The sequence below is a fragment of the Pundamilia nyererei genome, unplaced genomic scaffold, assembly GCF_000239375.1.
Source record: "Pundamilia nyererei isolate P.nyererei 1_Seehausen unplaced genomic scaffold, PunNye1.0 scaffold00047, whole genome shotgun sequence".
NCBI lineage: Eukaryota > Metazoa > Chordata > Actinopteri > Cichliformes > Cichlidae > Pundamilia > Pundamilia nyererei.
This window is the reverse complement of record NW_005187448.1, coordinates 1045831-1066505: the sequence shown is the minus strand read 5'-3', so window position 1 is coordinate 1066505 and position 20675 is coordinate 1045831. Positions and strand designations below refer to the sequence as shown.

Below are 20675 nucleotides of genomic sequence, written 5' to 3'. Positions count from 1 at the left end.
CTGTCAAACAGTTGAAGAAGACAGAGCAGAGCGACTGGTTTTCTGAGAGTAACTTTGTACTGAGACAGGATTTATTTGACCAAGCTCTGCATCAAACCTCAGTCCATCCACTTCTGAGGCTCAAAGGCAGCTAATTAATACAAAAACAGAGTGAAAAACAACAGGATTTTATCATTTCTGACAAAGCAAATTAGTTTCATGGATTTTCTATTACGCAGGAACCTACACACGGCAGAGTCGGGTTCTAAAGCATTAGGTACTTGACGACATAATTAAAGCAGCTCTAACTCTTAGATACATTTACATGGCTACAGTTGTGCAAACCCCACAATCGGCAGGTTTAGGTCCGTTGTGGCAGAAATGCGTCTGCCAGACATGTCCATAAGATTACATCTCTCGGGTAAGCATCTGTGTACACTGTCTGTACGTTTTAAAATGCCCAGTGTTTGTATGAATGTGTGTCCGTGTACAAGTCCACTCGTGTTGTGCAGTACAGCAAAGCCGTGTTATCCATGACTTAGATCCTGATGTGCCACGCTGTTGGTTTCTCTGAGAGTTTGTTGTCATTTCAGGTGTTGTATGCTTGCTAAGAAGAGCAGCAAAGACAGCGTCCAGCCTAAGCCTGAAGTGACATATATACGTAGGTGTTCCTGTGCACAGGAGCAGCTCATAGTAATGCAAATACACATAAGAAAAATACAAGGGAGAAAATTGCGGCAGTGTTGTCTCACTTGAATGATCATACTTCCCTTCACAGACTTTGCTCTACTTCCTTATATTTTAAGTCTTCAGTAACTTGCCTTTGCAGACACTGTAGCTTATCTCACAGGTCCACACGCACTTGTGGACATCATCACAACGGAGTGTTTCCTTTCAGTTTGCTTTGTTTAATATACTATGTGCATGTGTTTAATATATGCAGTACATAGGCTGTAAACACTGTGCTAACGCTGAGCACCATTGTCATTCTAGCCTGGAAACAAGGGGAGCAGCATTTGAGAGCAGTGACGTCAGCTTGTGTGTCTCTGAAAGCTCTACGTTTCTCTCACAGTCTCTTTGTGTCTGAGTCTATTTCTCTCTCATAAGCTCTCTCACCCACAAAATATTACACACCGAGGTTGATGGACCTATATGTTAGAGATGGCAGCACTCAGACAGATCCTTGGAGCATTACAAATACACTTGGGTGAGCAAAAACTCTGACTGATCAGCTATGAATCTCAGTGCATCCACTGAGCTGCCAGCAGACGGTGCGCTTTCATGATACAGAGATACTAGGTCATGACTGCAACAGACTATAACAAATAGAAAAGTGAAGAGTTTGGGATGTTGTTAGTATCCACAGGGCGGATCATAGTTTGATATCACTTTCATCTCCTATGCTGGAGGTAGCTAATAAGCTGCCACATGAACACACTACCCTCTCTAGCTTAGAACTTTCCATGTATGTAATTAAGTACGTTTTCCTTTCTTTATTGTCAAATATTACTTATATTAATGCATGCAACAATGATTACTTTTGAGGACATGCAGCTTTGCAAAATCAGAACTGCAAAAGTTTTGGTTAGTTAAATATGTTGGGCCAAACCAAGATCCAATTTAGCAGGTGGTTGCACATAACAACTTTCAGAGGAAAACAAATGTTCCCTTTTCATGTCTGCCTTAGATGGAGGCCATTAAAGGATAACGCTGTGAAGCAGCTTGATTAGGTCAGATTACTCTGTTTTAACAGCTAACTGCTAAAGACGTCGTAAGCAGACTTGCAGTAAACTCAAATGCTGGCACTACAGCTGAAGCTTAAAAATGACATATATACATTTCAGTTGATCATGAGACCTAAGCTGTGTTGATATATGCAACAGAATGTCAGCAATTTGCCCACAAAATCATTGTATCTATTCCTACACACATGGAATGCTTTGAAGTCAAGAACTGCAACGTTTATTTTGGGCAGTGATGTCAAGCTGAACACGTTTAACTGCGTGTCTAAGGTTACAGCAAAGAGGCTGGAAACTCACCCAGAACACTAAAAGAGCATTTCATTCAACATTAAGGCCATGAAAATATATGTAATAAGACCACGTTGATCATAAATTAATTATATTAAAAACACTCAATAGTAGAATACGTTAAGACATTCACTCTGTTCAGTGTTCTGCTGTTCACCTGCTAATCTGCACTAATTAGAGGCAAGAAAAGGCTTCGAGTGGAGAGAGTCACGCACCCTGCATAGACATTGTAAATCATTTTGAACTTCATCAAGAAGAAATGGCAGGAAAAGAATGTGGTGTGCTATAGCAGTACAGAATTACAGGCTGTTGGTATCTACCTGTCTCTGCTAGCTTGTACTAGACAAGATGTAGCAAGGGAATGAATACTAGTGCACATGGCCATCTGCATATTGGTGCTGCACTCTCGTTCTTTCTTTCTTAATTCGGTGTTCCCTCGAGAGGACAGCTGTGATCTGGTTGAAATGATCTTTCTGTGTATCTGGACCTTGGCAGTTAGAGCAGCAGATTAAAGCTGCCCATGAATGCTGATCGAGTGGCCTGTTTTATAAGTTATGACACGTCTGTAATATTGTTGGAATATTGTTATCATGCATCCTTTGTGCAGCAATTAGAGAAAGAAGATAAAAAAATTAGTGGTCCTTTTATATTGTTATTATTGATTATTATGGTTAGGCTACAATTTTGCTACTGTTGGAGGCAGGATAACTACTTTCACAGGTAAGACTAACTCCATGCAAACACTAACAATGTCGTGAATACGACAGCTGACAGTTCTATAGTATGAACATGATGTGGGAGAGGATGTGGTCTTCTCTACTGACCCTTTCTCCACGTTAATCTCACTGATCTGCTCTGTACTCCTATACTGGGCCCCATACATTTATCAGTATGCGGACCTTTAGCTTCCCACTACAGTTATTGTAGATCCCAGCAGAAGTAAATCATCCGAGCTTGCATTATACATCTGTACGCATCTTGGTGATGTTTACATAGTTAGTGTTGGCCAGGGTGCAGTTTCCTGTTTTCCTGGCCTCTGATCTGAAGTCCTCCATACTGTGGTTCACTGCCTCTTGGATTTCCACATAGTCAGACTTACTGAGAGTGGATCCGCTGCCGCTCCGACCGCTCTTCTTCAGCTCGTCAGCTGAGCTGGCTTTAGGCACACTTGGCATATTCAGATACTGTGCCTGCTCCTCACCTTCTGTCTCTCTGTGGTAGAAGTAGTTGAAGTTTGATACAATGACCGGTACAGGCAGTGCAATAGTCAGCACACCGGCAATTGCACAGAGAGACCCCACAATCTTCCCCCCAATAGTTGTTGGGACCATGTCTCCGTAGCCTACGGTTGTCATGGAAACCACTGCCCACCAAAAGGCCTCTGGGATGCTGCTGAACTGAGAAACTGGCTCGTCTGCTTCTGCAAAGTAGACCGCACTAGAGAAGAGGATGACACCAATGAACAGGAAGAAGATGAGGAGGCCCAGCTCACGCATGCTGGCCTTCAGTGTCTGCCCTAAGATCTGGAGTCCCTTGGAATGACGTGAGAGTTTGAAGATACGAAATACCCTAACTAGACGGATGACACGGAGAATAGCCAACGACATGGCTTGCTGGCCTGCCTGGCCATCCTCTGGCCGCTCTGCTAGTTCTGTGCCGAGGGTGATGAAGTACGGGATGATTGCCACAATATCAATGATGTTCATGATGTTGCCAAAAAATCCAGTTTTGCTGGGACAGGCGAAGAACCTAACTAGGAACTCAAAAGAGAACCAGATGATGCAAAGCGTCTCAACAATGAAGAAAGGATCTGTAAAATAAAAGCTTGCAGATGGAGTGGTGGTGTTGTATGTGGACTGGAGTGAGTTATACATCTCATCTTCGTTTCGATTAAGTGGCAGTGTCTCCAGACAGAAACTGACAATAGAGATAAGAATCACCATGACAGAGATTATGGCAATGATGCGAGCTGGTCCTGAGCTCTCTGGATATTCAAACAGAAGCCACACTTGTCTCTGGAACTCGTTTTCTGGCAGAGGCCGCTCCTCTTCCCTTATAAAACCTTCATCCTCCCTGAAGATTTCCATAGCCTCTTCACCCAATTCATAAAACCGGATCTCCTCAGAAAAAATGTCAAGAGTCACGTTAACAGGCCGGCGCAGTCTCCCTCCAGACTGGTAATAATACAGAATAGCGTCAAAACTTGGTCGATTCCGATCAAAGAAGTATTCATTCCGGAGCGGATCAAAATACCTCATCCTTTTTTTAGGATCACCTAGCAGTGTCTCTGGAAACTGGGAAAGTGTCTTCAGCTGTGTCTCAAAGCGCAAGCCTGAGATGTTAATGACAACCCTCTCGCAGCATTCATGATCCGGATCCGAGTCGTAATGGTCATGAGACTGACCTGGATGTGCTGCTGCTTCATCCGCAGGGTCGCTGGTAGCGACCGTCATGATGGAAGAAGATGGGACCTGCAGCTTTCAGACCGGGCGGGGCCACGCTGGGCCACAAGTAGGTAAAGGCTCCACACACTTGTACAGTCAGGCAGATTTGCCTGCTAAAAGGAACAGACAGAAAGCAGAGGTAGGTTTAATATTAATGTGATCAGCACATGCTTCACGCTCTACTTTCTATGGGACTTTAAACGAATAACTTGTTCAGAAACTTGTATTCACTGGCAAACATTTATGATCCACTTATTTTGTCAATTTTTAAACCAAACATTTTTCAGCTGCTGTTATTTCCCAGAAAGGCCATGTTACTTCAAAGCCTTGAAAGCAGAGCATTTGAAAATAACAAGTTGGTGGGGGCAGAACCATTTGCGAGCGCTGGCTCCATTGTGTCTGTGTATTAGGTTATGAGTTCTCCCTCATATGAGCACACTGCAGGATCAATATGCAGGCCAGTAATACAGTATCCACTCTCACAGGGTGCAATTACAACCAACAAATCTGATTATGAGCTCAGTGCTCCACAGTCTCTGAGATGAGTTTCCTCTATAAATCTGGTGTTACCAGCATTTCCTACCAATGCTGAAAAACAAATCTTACCTAAATTAATAAACTTCGTAGTTTTTTCAGTAGAGAAGATTTTGGGAGATTTGTCAATTCACGTGTTTGACATAACACACATCTGTTCTGTTCATTAGCAGCTGCACAAAAGCAACGGTGGTCCACAAAAAAACCCAAAAAACTTGTTTCAGCTTTTGATTTTTAAAATAAGGTCTGAAAAAATCAATCAATCAAAAGCCCCTACCTGCTACTTTTCACAGGCACGTATTGGGCTTGTTTACAGTCTCTGTCCTCTGCTGGTAAATCTTAAGCAGAGTGCCCGGTCCTGAGTCACTCCCCTCGGTCCAAGCAGCTCCTTCCTGTCACTCATATATCATCCGAAGCTCTGGCGCTGCAGCAAGGCGGCAGTGGGAATGGGAGAGGGGACAAGGTGTGAGGATGCAGGAGTTACCTCCATCGCTTCAGTGACCAGCGGGCACATGCCGAGATGCAGCTACGCTACAGGCTGAAGCTGGTCGGGGACGACGGTGGGGGCAAGTGGTTTGCACTTAAACACACTGAAAATCCTGGCATTAGTTAAATTTAACATGGCACTGCCGTCGCCCAAAACAAAAACAACGACAGCCTTGATGCCTGGCATCAGTGAAGAAAAGATACTGTGAAAGCCGCCGAGGAGATTTAAGAAATCACCTGTTTGATTCCTAAGTTGTTTAAAAAAATGTTACTTTTTAATTATTTCAACGTAAATATCACCATCCTTTTTTTCGGATGGGGAAAATCCATATGACTACACCAGTGATGCACATCACTAAGAAACAGAATGCATTCACAACTCCATGGATGAAACCAACCCTCTGATGGCGAAATAAACTATTGCTAATAAATGTGAGTCCAAGCAGCCAAGTTCATGCATTTTCAGACATTAAATGCAAAATGTTGTAGTTGACTGCAAGCGCGAGTTAGTTTGGAGGGGCAGGTGCCGGACATGCTCAAGCCATTTGCAGCCCTATCCTGTGCGGATCATGGAAATCCACAACAGTCTCCATGCACTAAACAAAGCAGCATAGCATTATCTGTCCGAGTACAGGCAGCATTATTTCAGATAGGCTAATGGCATGCAGGAATTCACCGCGATTGTCTTGTTGTTGTGCAGACGCATGTAGCCTATTAATGTTTGTTAAATCCAGTTTTTCTCTTCTCAAAAGGTGTCTTGAGGTCGTTCGTCTATTTCTTCATATGTGCCCTTCTTCCCCTATTTGACTAATCAGTCCAGCGGCTGTGTCATCTCATCACGTCTAACTGTTTTTGAGCTGCCGGCTCTTCCCGTGTTTCTCATATTTCACCATAATTCACCATAGTAGAGATGCGTGGGCTGCAGTTAGGCATTGCAGCGCATACTAAAAGCTTCTTGTGCGCCTCGCCCCATCCCTTTGCGCTCCCCACCCCCCGACACTCCTGTCCTCACGCTTCCACATTAAAGAGGAAGCATCGCCCACTAGAGAGTGGAAGCGTTTCTAAGCAAAACACGCGCTGCTCAGAAGAGATTAAGGGGAAGAAGAAGAAGAAAAAAACCCTTAGAGGCAGAGAATGTCCGAAAAAATTTGAGTGATAAAATGTTGTTAATGACTTGGCTTCTGTTGTGTTTCCGATGTGGGTATATATCCACATAACAAATTAGAATTGGGCTAAAGAGAGGCACAAAAACACCGTGAACAACAGTGAGGGAGAATTGTAGGGGAAATTACACGTTTAAACAGCTAATGCACAAAACAACAAAATCCCAGGTGCTCAAAGTTATTTTTGACGGTCTTGAATAGTTTTGGGATTCATGTCTCTCCAATGATTATAATATGTATGACATAGAAACACCCCTGTCCTGATCGCTTTGTGTGTGTGTGTGTGTGTGTGTGTGTGTGTGTGTGTGTGTGTGTGTGTGTGTGTGTGTGTGTGTGTGTGTGTGAAAGAAAGATTACACTTTAAAAGATTGCATTTTTAAAATTATTCTATTTATGAAGGAAAAAACCTGTCCAAACCTGACTGGCCCTATTTAAAATAGTAATTGCCCACCTCGTTATCAACTGTGATTAAGCTCATTTGTTGAAAAGTTGAGTTCAAATTCACTTGCCATATCCAGGCCTGATTACTGCCAGACCTGCACAATCGAGAAATCACTTACGTAGAACATGTCTGACAAAGTGAAAGAGGCTAAAAGATCTCAAATTGAATCACCACAATCATAATCTAAAGAAACTCAGGAACAGATGAGAAACAAAGTCACTGACATCTATCACTTTGGGTTACAAAGCCATTTCCAAGGCTTTGAGACTCCAGTAAACCACTGGTGAGAGCCATTACCCACAAATGGAGATATCCTGGAACCTTCCCAGGAGTGGCCAGCATACCACAGTTACTCCAAGAGTAAATCAATGACCTGGGAGGTCACCAAAGAACTGAGAACAACATCTAAAAAAAACTGCAGGGTTCACTTGCATGAGTTAAGGACAGCCTTCATGTTTCAAAAATTGGACAGGAACTGGGCAAAAGTGGCATCCATGGGAGAGCTACATAGTTAAAACCACTGAGAACACCAAGGCTCGTCTTGCATTCACCAAATAACGTCATGGTGAAATATTTTGTGAACTGACAAGACAAGAGTTGAACTTTTTGGAAGGTTTGAGTCCCCAAACCAACACAGCATTTCATAAGAACAACATCATACCAACAGTCAGACATGGTGGTGGTAGCATGATGATCTGGGGCTCCTTTGCTGCTTCAGGTCCTGGACGACTTGCTCTAAATGATGTAACCATGAATTCTGCTCTCTATCAGAAAATCCTGAAGGAGAATGTCCAGGCATCAGTTAATGCCATGAGGCTCAAGCTGACTTGGTTTATAGCTTGGATTTAAACAGCACAGCTAGGTTTGGCCCGTTCCTCTTCCCCGAAATGAAATAATCATTTTAATAACTACATCTGCAAACTGCATTTATCTAAATTTATTTGATGATCTGAAGCATGATGAAGCAAGTGTGATAAATACAAACCATAAGACATCAGGAAGGGAACAAATACTTTTTACGGTACTGCACTGTATTTGCCACTCTGGTGTTATCAGGTTCTACTGATAAATGCCCTGGAACTCTTAAGTCTTCAGTTGTTTGTGAATGTAAATGAACACAGCCCATTTCTAAATGCAGGAGCAAGCCCAGCTTCCAATATCCCGCGCTGGGTGTCAGTAGAACAATGATTCATCTTCCACCAACATGTTGAAAGCAATTATCTAAACACACTTTCACTCACGGGATGAGGAAGAGTGCACGTAGAGCATGTTATAGAATATGGGATTCAGAAAGGGTCCCAGTGACGTGAGGTTTGTTTAATTCTTGCAGCTGTTTTGTGTTTTTGTTTTAAGATCCAACATCAGTTTTTCATGTTAGAATTCACTGTTCTAAACCATGAATACATTTTTTAAAAATCGTTTTATTTCTTTAACCAAATAAAAAAATCATCAGCTAACTGAAAGTCTTATTGGAATCCCACTATTAATTACTGTTGTACTATGTTGAAGCGATACAACGCATATCTATACTTCAGATGAAACCATATACATATATATATATATCAACAAAAAATGCAGTGGTAACTGAAGTCTTGACCTAAATCATAAAGTGGGTATTTCCTAGCTGGTACAGTGCTGGGCTTTGAATGCCCATAGACATATAAAGTATAAACAGTTTTATATCAATGCCACACAGTTTACCCAGAGTTTGACAGACCCAAACCCTTCCAGATAGCCAGATCCATCTCCAGTTCCCTCTTACCTTCAGGTTATGCCAAGTCTGAACCTAATAGGAGCATTGATTGTGTTTTATGTTTAGCCAAGCAGGACAGATAAAATCTGAAAGGGAAACTTTAGATTGCTTCCCAACTATTGACCCCACATGACTGCAATAACCATGCAAACATTATTTTTCACTGTATTAAATATGTACCATGTTGTGATAGCCAGTGAATTTATTGGAGCTTATGCTCCAAAATGCTACCCAAGCACTCTGTTTTGTTTGTTTGTTTTTTCTTTCTTTCTTTTTTAGAAGATGGATTAGAGGAAGTAAATATGATGGATACAGTCTTAATACTCGGGATAACATCTAAGTGCAGAGGTTACGCAGAAACCATTATTCCTGCAAGAGAAGGGCATACGAGTATTTTGAAATGATTATGGCACGACTAGGATATGTGTGTCGGACACGCACACCTAAAATCTCCAGCCTTTCTCATGCATGACTGGAAGAGTGAGAACGAGACCGAGTGAGGGAGAGAGGTTGTTTATCTAAGTTATGACAGACGACTGCAGGGAGGAGCTTTGTCCTGTGTGACCTCTGCTGGTGCTGCAGCAGGTGATATCTTACTAGATGCAACACACTCACACGTGCAGTGATGAGCTGTTGTTATCGGTACATTCCTTAACATACTGACTCCCTGTTTCTTTGTGGCTTCAAGCCCACAAAAATCCATGTGCAAAAACACACACATTTCTTTATACATGTATAAATGATTATGAATATGTTTCTGAAACTGCAGTTAATGTAAATGGAGAACAAAAATAAACGAATCTTTGTTGCAGAACTCGGCTCCTGTATGACACACCAAGGAGTTCATCAGCTTATTCTGGCCATTCATCCCTCTTTTTCCTCTCATTTTCTCCACCCACTCTTCACGTTCTCTGCATGTCTCCCCCTGGGGTCTCTCTCTATATTTAGAAAATGACCTTGCAAGTTCTATACCTGTCTGTTGAAAGCAACCGGTTTTCACGATGAGATATGTCCTTACCTCCAGAGCAGAGTGCTCCGGTATTGATTCTAGATGTGGTTTCACTTTCCGTTGTTTTCTCCACCTTAGAAAACAAGAGAAAATCAATGATCTTGCTGATCTGGAGGGTGTGGTTTAGCAAAGAGAGGAGTATACAAATGGCATGTATTCTGTATCACTAGATATTTGCTGCTGAATCTATAAGCAACATATTAAAACATCACCTTTGCATGGAGGCTCTTGGTGGCCTGACACGTCCACTGAACATTCATTTTCCCTAAGGAATTTCTGAAACTGTGGGCAGCAGTTAAGTGCTCTCTGTCTGGACAATTCAGCTAAATGAACAGTTAATGTATACAAACCATAGTCTGTCAGCCACAAGCATCAAGCACCAGTCTGCCTGTAGTCTGTCTGTGTATATTTGTATTATATTACTAAGAGTTGTGGAAAAACAACTATTGGGAAAGACACCAGAGAAATGGTGGAAATTGTGTCAGGAAGAGCTTATATTTATGGATCAGAAGACACTAGATTAGGGAGGATGGAAAAAAGGCCATCAGGAAATGCAGAAATGAGGGGTGCAGAAAATGAAAACGAAGGGGAGGGATGGAAGAACAGAGGTGGAGAGGGCAGCAGATAAAGGTCACGGTGACAGTGATGAGTCATGCAGCAGAATGCAGGAGCGTCTTTGTGTCTCTGTGTTAAACTGTCAGCCTCTCTACCAGTTGTCTCTTTGTTTTGGCAGCAAAAGATTGCAAATGAACATCCTGCTCTTGCTTAATCTAAATCTTCTTGCAGGCCCGCATGTGTCAGACTGTGTATATTTGTATTTCTAAGGTATTTCTTTCTCTGCATTTGTATACAGAACTGGACAGGGAGTCCTGTGTTCTCTGCTACGCCTGCGGCTGAAAACTGGTACTGATCAGCCAATCAGCAGTAAGAAATAATCTGATTTTAGTGGAAGCACTAGCAACAGCATCATCATCCTTAGCAACCATCGTTTCCTGCAGTGCCAAGACTGTGGCTCTGCAAGCGAACAGGGAAATATCACACAACTGGGAGTCACTAGAGGAAAAAACAACAAGAGGCGTGTGTACTGTGTCACATGACCAGGGCATAAAATGCTTTATTATACTTTATGTTAAGAAAGTCACGAGTTTATTGTGAAAGTTCTTTTATGAAGAATTTTGAAGCTGAAATCAGTCGACACCTTCCTTTAGAACATTAGTGTGTTCACTCTAATCTGGACTCTGGTTTTAAGACAAAGTGTAATCATGATTAAAAATAACAATTAGCTGTTGGTACTGTTAGAAGATGTCAAGCAGCCAATAAATAAAAAATGGTTTAAATTAACATAAAATTAAAAATGTAATCATCAACAAACTGATCTCGCCTCGAGTCGAAAGCATAAGCATATATTTTAGAGAATAACATTCAAATATACCAAAGTATGCAATGGGAATGATTAAAAAAGCTTACCCATGTGTTGATAATTGATAAGTCCTGGCACTCTGTGGACATAGAAATTTATTCTGTGGAGTTATTTGATTATATTTTCCGCTCATGTCTTAAAGTCGTGCTGTTTCTCAAAAACAACAGACGAAAATTGAAAATTCTAATTCTGAAAATCAAATGAAGTGAGAAAGATGATGTGTGAAGGCTGTATGGAGGGGATTTACTTGTAATGAGGGCTCTGTAGACCTTCTGGCTCACTGTTTACCAGCCTGGGCCTCAGCTTCTCTATTCCCATCCCTGAAAGCATTGGTTTGGGCCACAGTATGCAGCTGTTTCAGTTGCTTCATATTTATTAAGCGAGGAGCATTTTGCAGCTAATGATCCAGACTTTCCCCTAAAGTGTTAGTAGAAGCCAAAAAAGACTCAAAAGGGAACAAATTATGGATTAAAATTTGCCCCAAAGTGCAGTGTCTCTTGTGATAATATTAACCTTGGAAAATGTATGTAAATTTTGTGTCTACGACTTCTTTCCTCTGATCACAGGTGACCAGAAACATCCAAAGGGACATTCCATCATCTCCCTTCAAGATCTGTTGGCATTTTGATTGTGAAGGTTTTATACTATGTGTGTGCTGGGATGATGTTGGCTCACAATATTGAAATTGTTTCAACTTAAACTTGCTGTTTACATCGAGTCCCTGGATGGTGAAACCCAGTCTGCACAGTGTACAATTCTAATAAACACACTGATACACAAAATTAGACTTTGCTAGCCTCTACCTTTCCCTGTGCACAGTTTACAGTAACACCAACAGCTCAAGAGATTAGCTCTGAAATACACCTGCAGAGGGCTGAATCTGCCACCAGCAGCCCTCCCCTGTTACTATGGAGAGTTGTTGTGCATTAGCCCTGTGGCTAGTGTGAGGTCTGATGACATCATTTTTGTGATCGACTGCCACATTGTGCCTTCTCCTGTGTTTGATACTGAAGGAACAGACAAGCAAAAGAATGAAAACAAACACAAATAGACTGTGGGGGGGATTTGCTGCGCATGTAAGAGGGGACAACCAAAGATATAGTGGTTTGATTCTTTCAGCCACACTTTTGCCAAGAGAGATGGCAGAGTGGTTAGTGAACTGGCAGGCTCGTCGCAGCAATAAAGCACACTTTCTCTTACACAGCATGACAGCATGATTGCTGCAAACCTTTGTTACAATGTTAATATTTACCTCTTCGCCTGGGAGATGACATGAAGTTTTCCACTGTGCTCTAACACAGCTCAGTGCTCTTTAAGGTGCAACCAGACAAACCAGGGGGCATCCAAACGTCTGACGTAGAATTACATTTAGGAATCACCAAATGTTTCTTTCTAAATCTGTCAGAGAGACGTCTCTTTTATTTTCAATATTGCCCTTCTAGTTCATTGATGGAGTACTCCGTCATAAGCTTCCTGTCTGGTCCTGCTGCTACAGAGAGCTCTCTTTGTTCTCTCTTCTGTTGTGTTAGTGTTTTCCTGTAACCAAAGGACTCTGGGCCAGCACTGTTTTTCACTATTAAAAGACTGTCACGTTGCAAGGCTCTTCACGGGAAACACTTGTTAAACAGTGGCACATCCTGTGTGCCAACAGCATTTCTGCACACAGCAGAATCCAGAAAAAGCCATGAAATGATTGAATATTGCAGTACTGAAGGATTAAACCATTTTATATCATGTACTTAATTGCATTACATGTTGCACAGGTAAGGCAGTCACTAATTCTTTGCCCAGCTATAAAACATTTCATGTATTTTCATTCTATTAACGCTTAACTGCAAATTTAATAGGTTTCTTTTATTGAACAATTTAGAGTGAGAGAAAGGCAGAGGGATACTAAACACAGGTTGTTAGTCTCCCTTCTAGTTAACTTAAAAGTGGAAATGTACTTTGGAAATGTATTGAATCCAGACATCCCTCTGGACGTAGCTGCAGGAAAGTTTTCTGAAACTTTTCAGAGTGTCTATATTTCTACCTAAAAGCTAGTTAAACAGACCAACAAAAAGTATAAAACTTGTTCACTGATTTATTGAGGAAAATGATCCAACATTATATATCAGTAAGTGGCACTAAAACTTTGCCTTGCAACTGTAAATGAGTGCATTTTCCTTTACAATTTGGCTACTTTCAGACTCTCTACATGGGTCATGTTTAAGACAGCACAAAAATAACACAGAACAAACAAGCCGCCCCATGACAACATTTTGCCCTTTCCCATAAATCAAGAGTGCACTCTGGGAAGGAGAAAGCCGTCCAAAGGCATGTGTATGTGCTGCATGTGTCTGTGTTTGTGTCTGCATAAACGCCTTTGTATTTTCCTCCACGTACAGTATATGTCAATGGAATAGCAGCGACCAGCACATGTACATATGCGTTTGTCTCACATATTACAAATACACAACACATAGAACTAACAAAGGCAAATGACTAACAGTCGTTGAATTTGTATCACAGTTTTATAGCAGTAAGTTGTGGATGGCCTTGGTTTTTGCCACTTCTGTCTTAATGTTGGTCAGCTGTTGTCCATGATGAACATCTCCTCCCGGAAAGGTGAATACAGAATGCAAAAATCCTTGATATTCCAGTAACGCGAAAGTGCTTTGCAAAATTGCTGTCTTGTTTTCTGCATCTATCCTTTTGAATTTTATATAGAAAGCATGTGGTGAAAAAGTCCATTGCAGCTGAATCCTGTCACTGTCTCAACAACTTCTGACCCTGCGATGGTTCCATTCACAGTGCTTTAGCCTCAGCGCGGAAGCAGCTACAAAACTGCAGCTACAAAACTGGATGTTGAGTGTCCATTATAAGCTTTTCAAAACTGCATGTTGTTGCATTTTGGAATGAGCTGTGGTTCGCTGGAGGGGCGTGGCAGGGTGATTAATAGGCACAACTTGTTAATTCAGGTTCAAGGGCACCAGCATGAGCAAGAAGGCAGGGCGGGAAGAATTAATCCAGAGAGATTTCTGTCTCAATTGCTAACTTGGCCAATCTGGCCCAACAGGAAGACCGGAGTCGCATCGCCCCTAAATGGAAAAATAAGGTCACTGCAGGCTAATGGCTAATCTAAATGTCTTCAAAATGAGTAAGTAATTAGCACCTGTATCAAATCAATTTAGTTTGTTTACCTAAATGGGAGGCAGTCTAACTGGTTTCGTTGGGGGTTCCAGGAGGTCTGAGCAGAGAAAGAGTTCACCTAAGAGAGAAAAACACAAAATGGGGAAGGAAAAGCAAAACTATTAGTTTTGTGGTCTCTGCAAAAGCAAAGCTACTTCTCTTCCTTCTTTTGTCTCATTAACAGTCGGGCAAGAACTGTGTAACTCTGAATAACGTCTTAGTGAGGAGAGCGTTAAGGACAGGAAATTAAAGTCTGACAGACATGATTGTAACTCTCAAATGACCTGTGTCGACTTGAAATTAGCAGAAGTGAACAAAAATTGAAAGGATGAGTGCACTGCAGTGTGCAATGTCTCTAACAATCGTGTGGATTATTAGAGGCCCGGGAAATAAAGGCTTCCAGACTGGCCAATCCAGTTAGGTGAAAAACAAGTGGCTCCCATTTCTGCTTATTCTCTTTCTGATCTATTAGTGTTTTCCTCTGCTAGAGATTTTATGTAACATGAGAAATGAGCAGGCTTCCAACTGATGATCAATATGAGCTCACCACTGAAAAAATATAAAAATGCCAGGGATCAAATTGAAAACTTATAAACAATCAATGAAAAGGTTTAATCTGAGGCACCTCCCTCCCACTTTGCCTTTTAGGGTGTCCCTCCAAATGAAGCTACCATGATTATCCCTAACTGGAAAGGTACACAAAAGATGTAATTTTGTGTAATCATTTAATTGCGTAGTCAATAGTTTAAGAATAATTATATTTCCCTTGTCCTGGCTTTCGAAGGTTTTATCTCTGCCTCACTCTCGTCTCTGCTTTCAGTTAAGTGACCAGAGTCAGGGCGGACACTGGGCATAAACGGACATAAATCTGGAGGATCATCAGTGCAACGGTATCAAAGATAGGACTGTGTTGAAAACGCACGAGTATTTTAAGACTTTTAAGACCAAGCAAACAACAGAAAACCCCCATTACAGATTCCATTTCTTACTTTTTAAATAATGACAATGTATTCAGTTATTACAAGTACAAGCCTTCTTTTTTTCTCTTGCTTTCTAATATCACATCCCCTTCATATCCATGAGAAATGACAAAGGTCACAAAGCACCTGTTCAATTAGGAGATTACGGCCACCAGGGGGCAGCACAGTACACAACCTGTGTGAGCACGCCTTCGGTGTTCTTACTCATTTCTTAGCCAGCGTCAGCCGAAGGTGAAAGACACGAGGATCACAAATCCTACACAAAGACTGACGAGGGTCTAAACATTAAAACACATACATGCATGCATGACATCACTACATTGTTCGATGAAGGACGAAAGCCAAAAACCTTCTTACGTCCCAATAACGATATAAAATGGATTTGTAGATAACTGACTGGCCTTTAACCTGAGTGCAGGTTAATTTAGCGTCAGTGCGTCTCGTGATGATAACTTGTTAGATTGAAATGACCTGCCTGAACTTTCCATTCAGTAAATTGTAAATCTCCAAAAAACAAAAGCACGGGTCTTATGTTATGACTTACGCCACAGTGATCGTTCAGAATGAGACGAGCACCACAGTGCTTAGAACTTACCAGTTGTTTTAGTGGGAGAACAGCAGCCTCTGCTGAACGCCGACAGTAGCGCATTCAGGGCAGCCAGACAATGTGCTCCCAGTCCATTCACAATTTCCTCACATGTCTCTTCTTCGGCCTCTCTTGACAGACCGCTTTGGAGCTATCTGTGTCGAGCCTGTGCTGTTTTGTAGGACTGTTGTGATTAACAACCTCCTTGGTGGGATTTGTTTCGTGTCGTTGTTCTGGTCACTGGGGGGGCTTGCAGATTAGCGTTAGTGGGCGTGTTTGGGCGTCTATTTTTTATGCAGCGAAGCACGGTGCCCCAACATCCTTCTTACACACCGAAGACAACCCATTAAGATGAAAATCTTCAATATTGCTTCCAAGCAATCTGGGCGGTTACTGTGGAAACAAAGGTGCCATGGTAACGGTGACTGGGGGGGGTTACCGAGGTAACGACCGTCGCCATGGAGACTGCATCACAGTGGGCTATATTCGAGGCATCCGAAAAGAGACACGCTCCATCTTTGATCACTGTTTGTGTGAGCAAAAAAAAAGCTCAGTGTTTCTTCGCTGCACGTGTGTCTTGCATCGATAATGAGAGCTGGAGTCGGCTGGCCCCTGTGTTTACATGTCGACGTTTAACCATTAAAATAGCCAACCAGGAGAATGCATACAAAGAAATTGTTGGGAATTCTTATATATATGTTGTTGTTTTTTTTAAAGAGAATAGCATTTGGACTAGACTTTAACGCACAATAAAGGCATAGCACAAAACGCTCTAATTGAGATATTATATGCTGAACTGTGTTTTTCAGACGTCACATGTGTTTAAACACGCACACACAAACATATTTAAATGATTCTGGATATTATACATAGCCGATGATGGACGGATCACGACCCATAACGCATGTTAATACAATGTGAGTGCCCTTCAAGTATTATACATTTGTGCACATCTGTCACAGTTATACAGCTTCTATGTCTACCTGTTGTGAAACATATACTCACTATTGCCCGACTCACAACAGGTCAACCCCCCTCACTCAGAGAAGAATGGTAGGCCTAAAACTTTATAAGGAGCTCTTCATCTTCTTACAAGCGCGAATGGAACCACACAGAATTATGAATTCATACCACTGAAATGAAAAATCCCGATTCTTTGAATGGACAGCAAAGCAGCATCTCTGAACGTACAGGTTTCGTTCTTTCGCTTCTTTTTTCTGTTTTTTTCTTCTTCTTTCTTTCTGATCTACAGCTGCTTCCACACGCTGGTGCGCAACGGCAGAACCAGCTGTGTGTTGATTCGTCACCACGTCCTGTGTTCAATGTTATGGCTCTAAAATAATGGCTACACGTCGGTGAAAATCTTTTTGTTTATATTCACACAATTCTGCGAGTTGTTCTGAGCGGTGGTGGGGAAGTTGGGCTGCTGTTTGAACGTGCTGTTTATCCCGTGCTCTTCTATCACCATGTACTCGCTCTTGCTGAGTGAAGAAGAAGAGCGAGTCTTCCTCAGCTCCTCGGTGTCTGCTAAAGGCTGACAGCTGCCCACGTGCAAGTACTGTGCCTGCTCCTCGCCCTCCGTTTCTCTGTGGTAGAAATAATTAAAATTGGAGACGATGACAGGTACAGGCAGGGCAATAGTCAGCACGCCAGCAATTGCGCACAAAGACCCCACAATCTTTCCCCCAATTGTCACAGGGTGCATGTCTCCGTAGCCCACTGTGGTCATGGTGACAACAGCCCACCAGAATGCGTCCGGGATGCTGTTGAAACCCGATTCTGGGTCGTCTGCCTCAGCAAAGTAGACAGCACTGGAGAAGAGGATGACACCGATGAATAAGAAGAAGATGAGCAGGCCCAGCTCACGCATACTGGCCTTTAGAGTCTGTCCTAAAATCTGAAGCCCCTTAGAGTGACGCGACAGTTTGAAGATACGGAACACCCGAACAAGCCTAATTACGCGCAGAATGGCTAAAGACATGGCCTGCTGTCCGTTCCCTTGTCTTTCTGCCAGCTCTGTGCCCAGTGTGATGAAATAGGGAACAATGGCCACAATGTCTATAATGTTCATAATATTTTTGGAGAACGTGGCCTTACTCGGGCATGCAAAGAAGCGCACTAGCAGCTCGAATGAGAACCAGATTATACACAACGTCTCCACGACAAAGAAGGGGTCCGAGAACGGGCTGATGAAATAGGGGAGTGTGCCATTTATCACAGGCGCAATGGTGATTGGATCCCTGTTCTCATCCCTGAACTCCGGCAATGTCTCTAAGCAGAAAATGACAATGGAGATGAGAATGACCAAGACTGAGACTATTGCGATTCCCCGGGCGGGACCAGAGCTCTCTGGGTACTCAAAAAGCAGCCACACCTGTCTTTGAAATTCATTCTCAGGCAACGGTCGCTCCTCCTCCTTTATGAAACCCTCATCCTCCCTGAACTTCTCCATAGCCTCCTCGCCCAGCTCGTAGAAGCGTATCTCCTCAGAAAAAATGTCAATGGGCACATTCACAGGTCTTCTTATGCGTCCGCCAGACTGGTAGTAATAGAGGATGGCATCAAAGCTGGGTCTGTTCCGATCGAAAAAGTATTCATTCCTGAGGGGATCAAAGTACCTCATCCTCTTCTTGGGGTCACCCAGCAGCGTCTCTGGAAACTGCGAGAGAGTCTTTAGCTGCGTTTCAAATCGTAACCCTGAGATGTTGATGACCACCCTCTCGCAGCATTCGTGATCCGGTTCATAACGGTCCAGAGAGTGGTGGCCCGGGAGAGCCGCTGACTCTTCTAGCATGTTGTCACAAGCCACAACAGTCATCACGTCGGCTTCTGTCTCGGTGTATCCGTGGTTCACCAGGTTGTCGCCCCGGGTTTTGGTTGCGCTTGGCGGGGGTGATTGAAGGAGGCTGAGGTGGTCGTCCATGCGCGGTTGAAGACGCATACAGGGGCGGCCGCCTCGCCCCCTCCGCGGACCCCGGTCAACCACAGCCGTCGCCACCACAGCCTTGTCTCCTCTATGTCTCTCTCACTTTCTTCTCTCGCTTCACTTTCACTCCCCACTGTTGCTCTTCCCGCCCACGAGGAAAGATCTGGGTTTATAAACAGCCCTTCCACCCGCCCACGACGCGCCAGCGCTGGGTAACTTCACCCTCCTCCTCCAATCGTTGGACGCTCCTTTATACAGAAAAAGCAACAGACGGGCGTCACTCAGCACATCGTTTGGGCGTGCCCACCTTCTTCTACCCCTCTCCCCGTCTTCTAGACGCGCGCTGACACACACAGACTCTCTCACACACACTTGGCGAGTACAAACAGTCTCCTTTTAAACAAGGTCATTGCCCATAGATGGGATATTTTCAAATAGGCTGCTCATGAATATATCACAGCTTCATTTCCACTCGAAAGTATCATAAAAGATGCACCATCACCAGAAATAAATTAGGGTGTGTCCTGGTAAAGTACTGCACCTAATTCTGCAGGCGATAATATTATTTAAATTAGGCTCAAGGAAAATGGTTAACGATTGATATCCCGTCTGAAATCTGAGAGATAATTAATGCCGAGTCCCAATGGTACGTGTTAAAGTGATGATCAGCGAGCGCAGGGATGAGAAAGACAGGAGGTAGTTCAGTCAGGTCGATGTGTGATGAATACATAACAGCAGCAGCATAAAATTAAAGTCAATGTTTGGTGAAAAGCTTAAAAAGAAGCAAGTGCCGAAGAAATCATTATTAATAAGACATTAAGAGACACGCAGATCCTACCTCAGCTCATATGATACAAGGTCAGGTGACCTTAATAATGATGAATGTCAAAAGGGCAGGTACAGTACACAGCACTGTCCTGGGATAGGTCTGATGATATATGGTCAAAAGGCAATCTGAAACGTGACTTTTCCCCACACTGGTAAAACTGACCACATATGGGAAACTTCTAGTAAGGGGACGTGTGTGACTGACAAGCAAGCTCATGTTATCATTATCCAGTATGGCAGGAAAACGACAAGCAAATAGAAATGACAACATTTTTTATTGCTTCAGACAGTGTTGTATAATTTCAGCGTACAGTTTCCAGGTGTTACTTGAGTGGTTGCTGTCCGAGGTACTGAAAGGGGGGGGGGGAAGGTGACTATTCAAACTATTCATTTATATTATTGTGTGTTTGTTTTTAACTCAAGTATGTCTGAGGCAGAACTTTAAACACAGGTTTAAACCCACTCTTTGCTTGAATCAGCACTTGCATCAAACAGTCCTTTGACACAGCTGCTAAAACTGATCATGAATTACTCAAAGACTCAGTGCAGCTTCTCTTATCTATTTTTTCATGTTGTCATTTTGAACTACGTTGAGATAAACATTTACATTGGCTTCATTTCTTAATGTTTAACATTTAAAGGGGTACAGCCTACTACTGAGTCAGATATGTCAACCTTCACGGTACCACGCAAACACACTGTTATAAGTACCTTTAAATGCTAAACTAAACCGATAAATTAACTAAATAAACAACAAAGGTTGCATCATAGTTTGGGCCACTGTATAGCACTCACCTCAAATAAAGTGACTACACCCAAAATCCCTTACAGACAATTTCACTACAAAAGCTTTGAAAAGACACAAAATTACCATAAAATAACTGTCATATCTAACAAAGCAAAAAACTAAACAAAAAACACCAT

The 20675-nt window shown here is 42.5% G+C and overlaps 2 protein-coding genes across 3 annotated transcripts; both read right to left on the bottom strand.

Moving 5' to 3' along the window:
- Window positions 1-2147: 2147 nt before the first annotated feature.
- Window positions 2148-6405, bottom strand: kcna2b (potassium voltage-gated channel, shaker-related subfamily, member 2b). Of its 2 annotated transcripts, XM_005732498.1 has the most exons (3): window positions 6150-6405; window positions 5265-5411; window positions 2148-4566 (listed from the first exon to the last, which is right to left on the bottom strand). In XM_005732498.1, exon 3 carries the CDS (start codon window positions 4460-4462, stop codon window positions 2969-2971), a length of 1494 nt encoding a protein of 497 aa, XP_005732555.1. In that variant the 5' UTR covers window positions 4463-4566; window positions 5265-5411; window positions 6150-6405; the 3' UTR covers window positions 2148-2968. The 2 variants fall into 2 exon arrangements, with proteins under 2 accessions (XP_005732555.1, XP_013766138.1); XM_013910684.1 differs by lacking the exon at window positions 6150-6405 and having other exon boundaries at window positions 5265-5533.
- Window positions 6406-13327: 6922 nt separating this feature from the next.
- Window positions 13328-19058, bottom strand: LOC102202682 (potassium voltage-gated channel subfamily A member 3). The gene is made up of 3 exons (XM_005732496.1): window positions 16007-19058; window positions 14443-14510; window positions 13328-14340 (listed from the first exon to the last, which is right to left on the bottom strand). Exon 1 carries the CDS (start codon window positions 18936-18938, stop codon window positions 17343-17345), a length of 1596 nt encoding a protein of 531 aa, XP_005732553.1. The 5' UTR covers window positions 18939-19058; the 3' UTR covers window positions 13328-14340; window positions 14443-14510; window positions 16007-17342.
- Window positions 19059-20675: the final 1617 nt, after the last annotated feature.

Bases quoted from the DNA above. Each gene is read 5' to 3' on its own strand.
- kcna2b (XM_005732498.1), bottom strand. From the start codon at position 4,462: ATGACGGTCGCTACCAGCGACCCTGCGGATGAAGCAGCAGCACATCCA.
- LOC102202682 (XM_005732496.1), bottom strand. From the start codon at position 18,938: ATGCGTCTTCAACCGCGCATGGACGACCACCTCAGCCTCCTTCAATCA.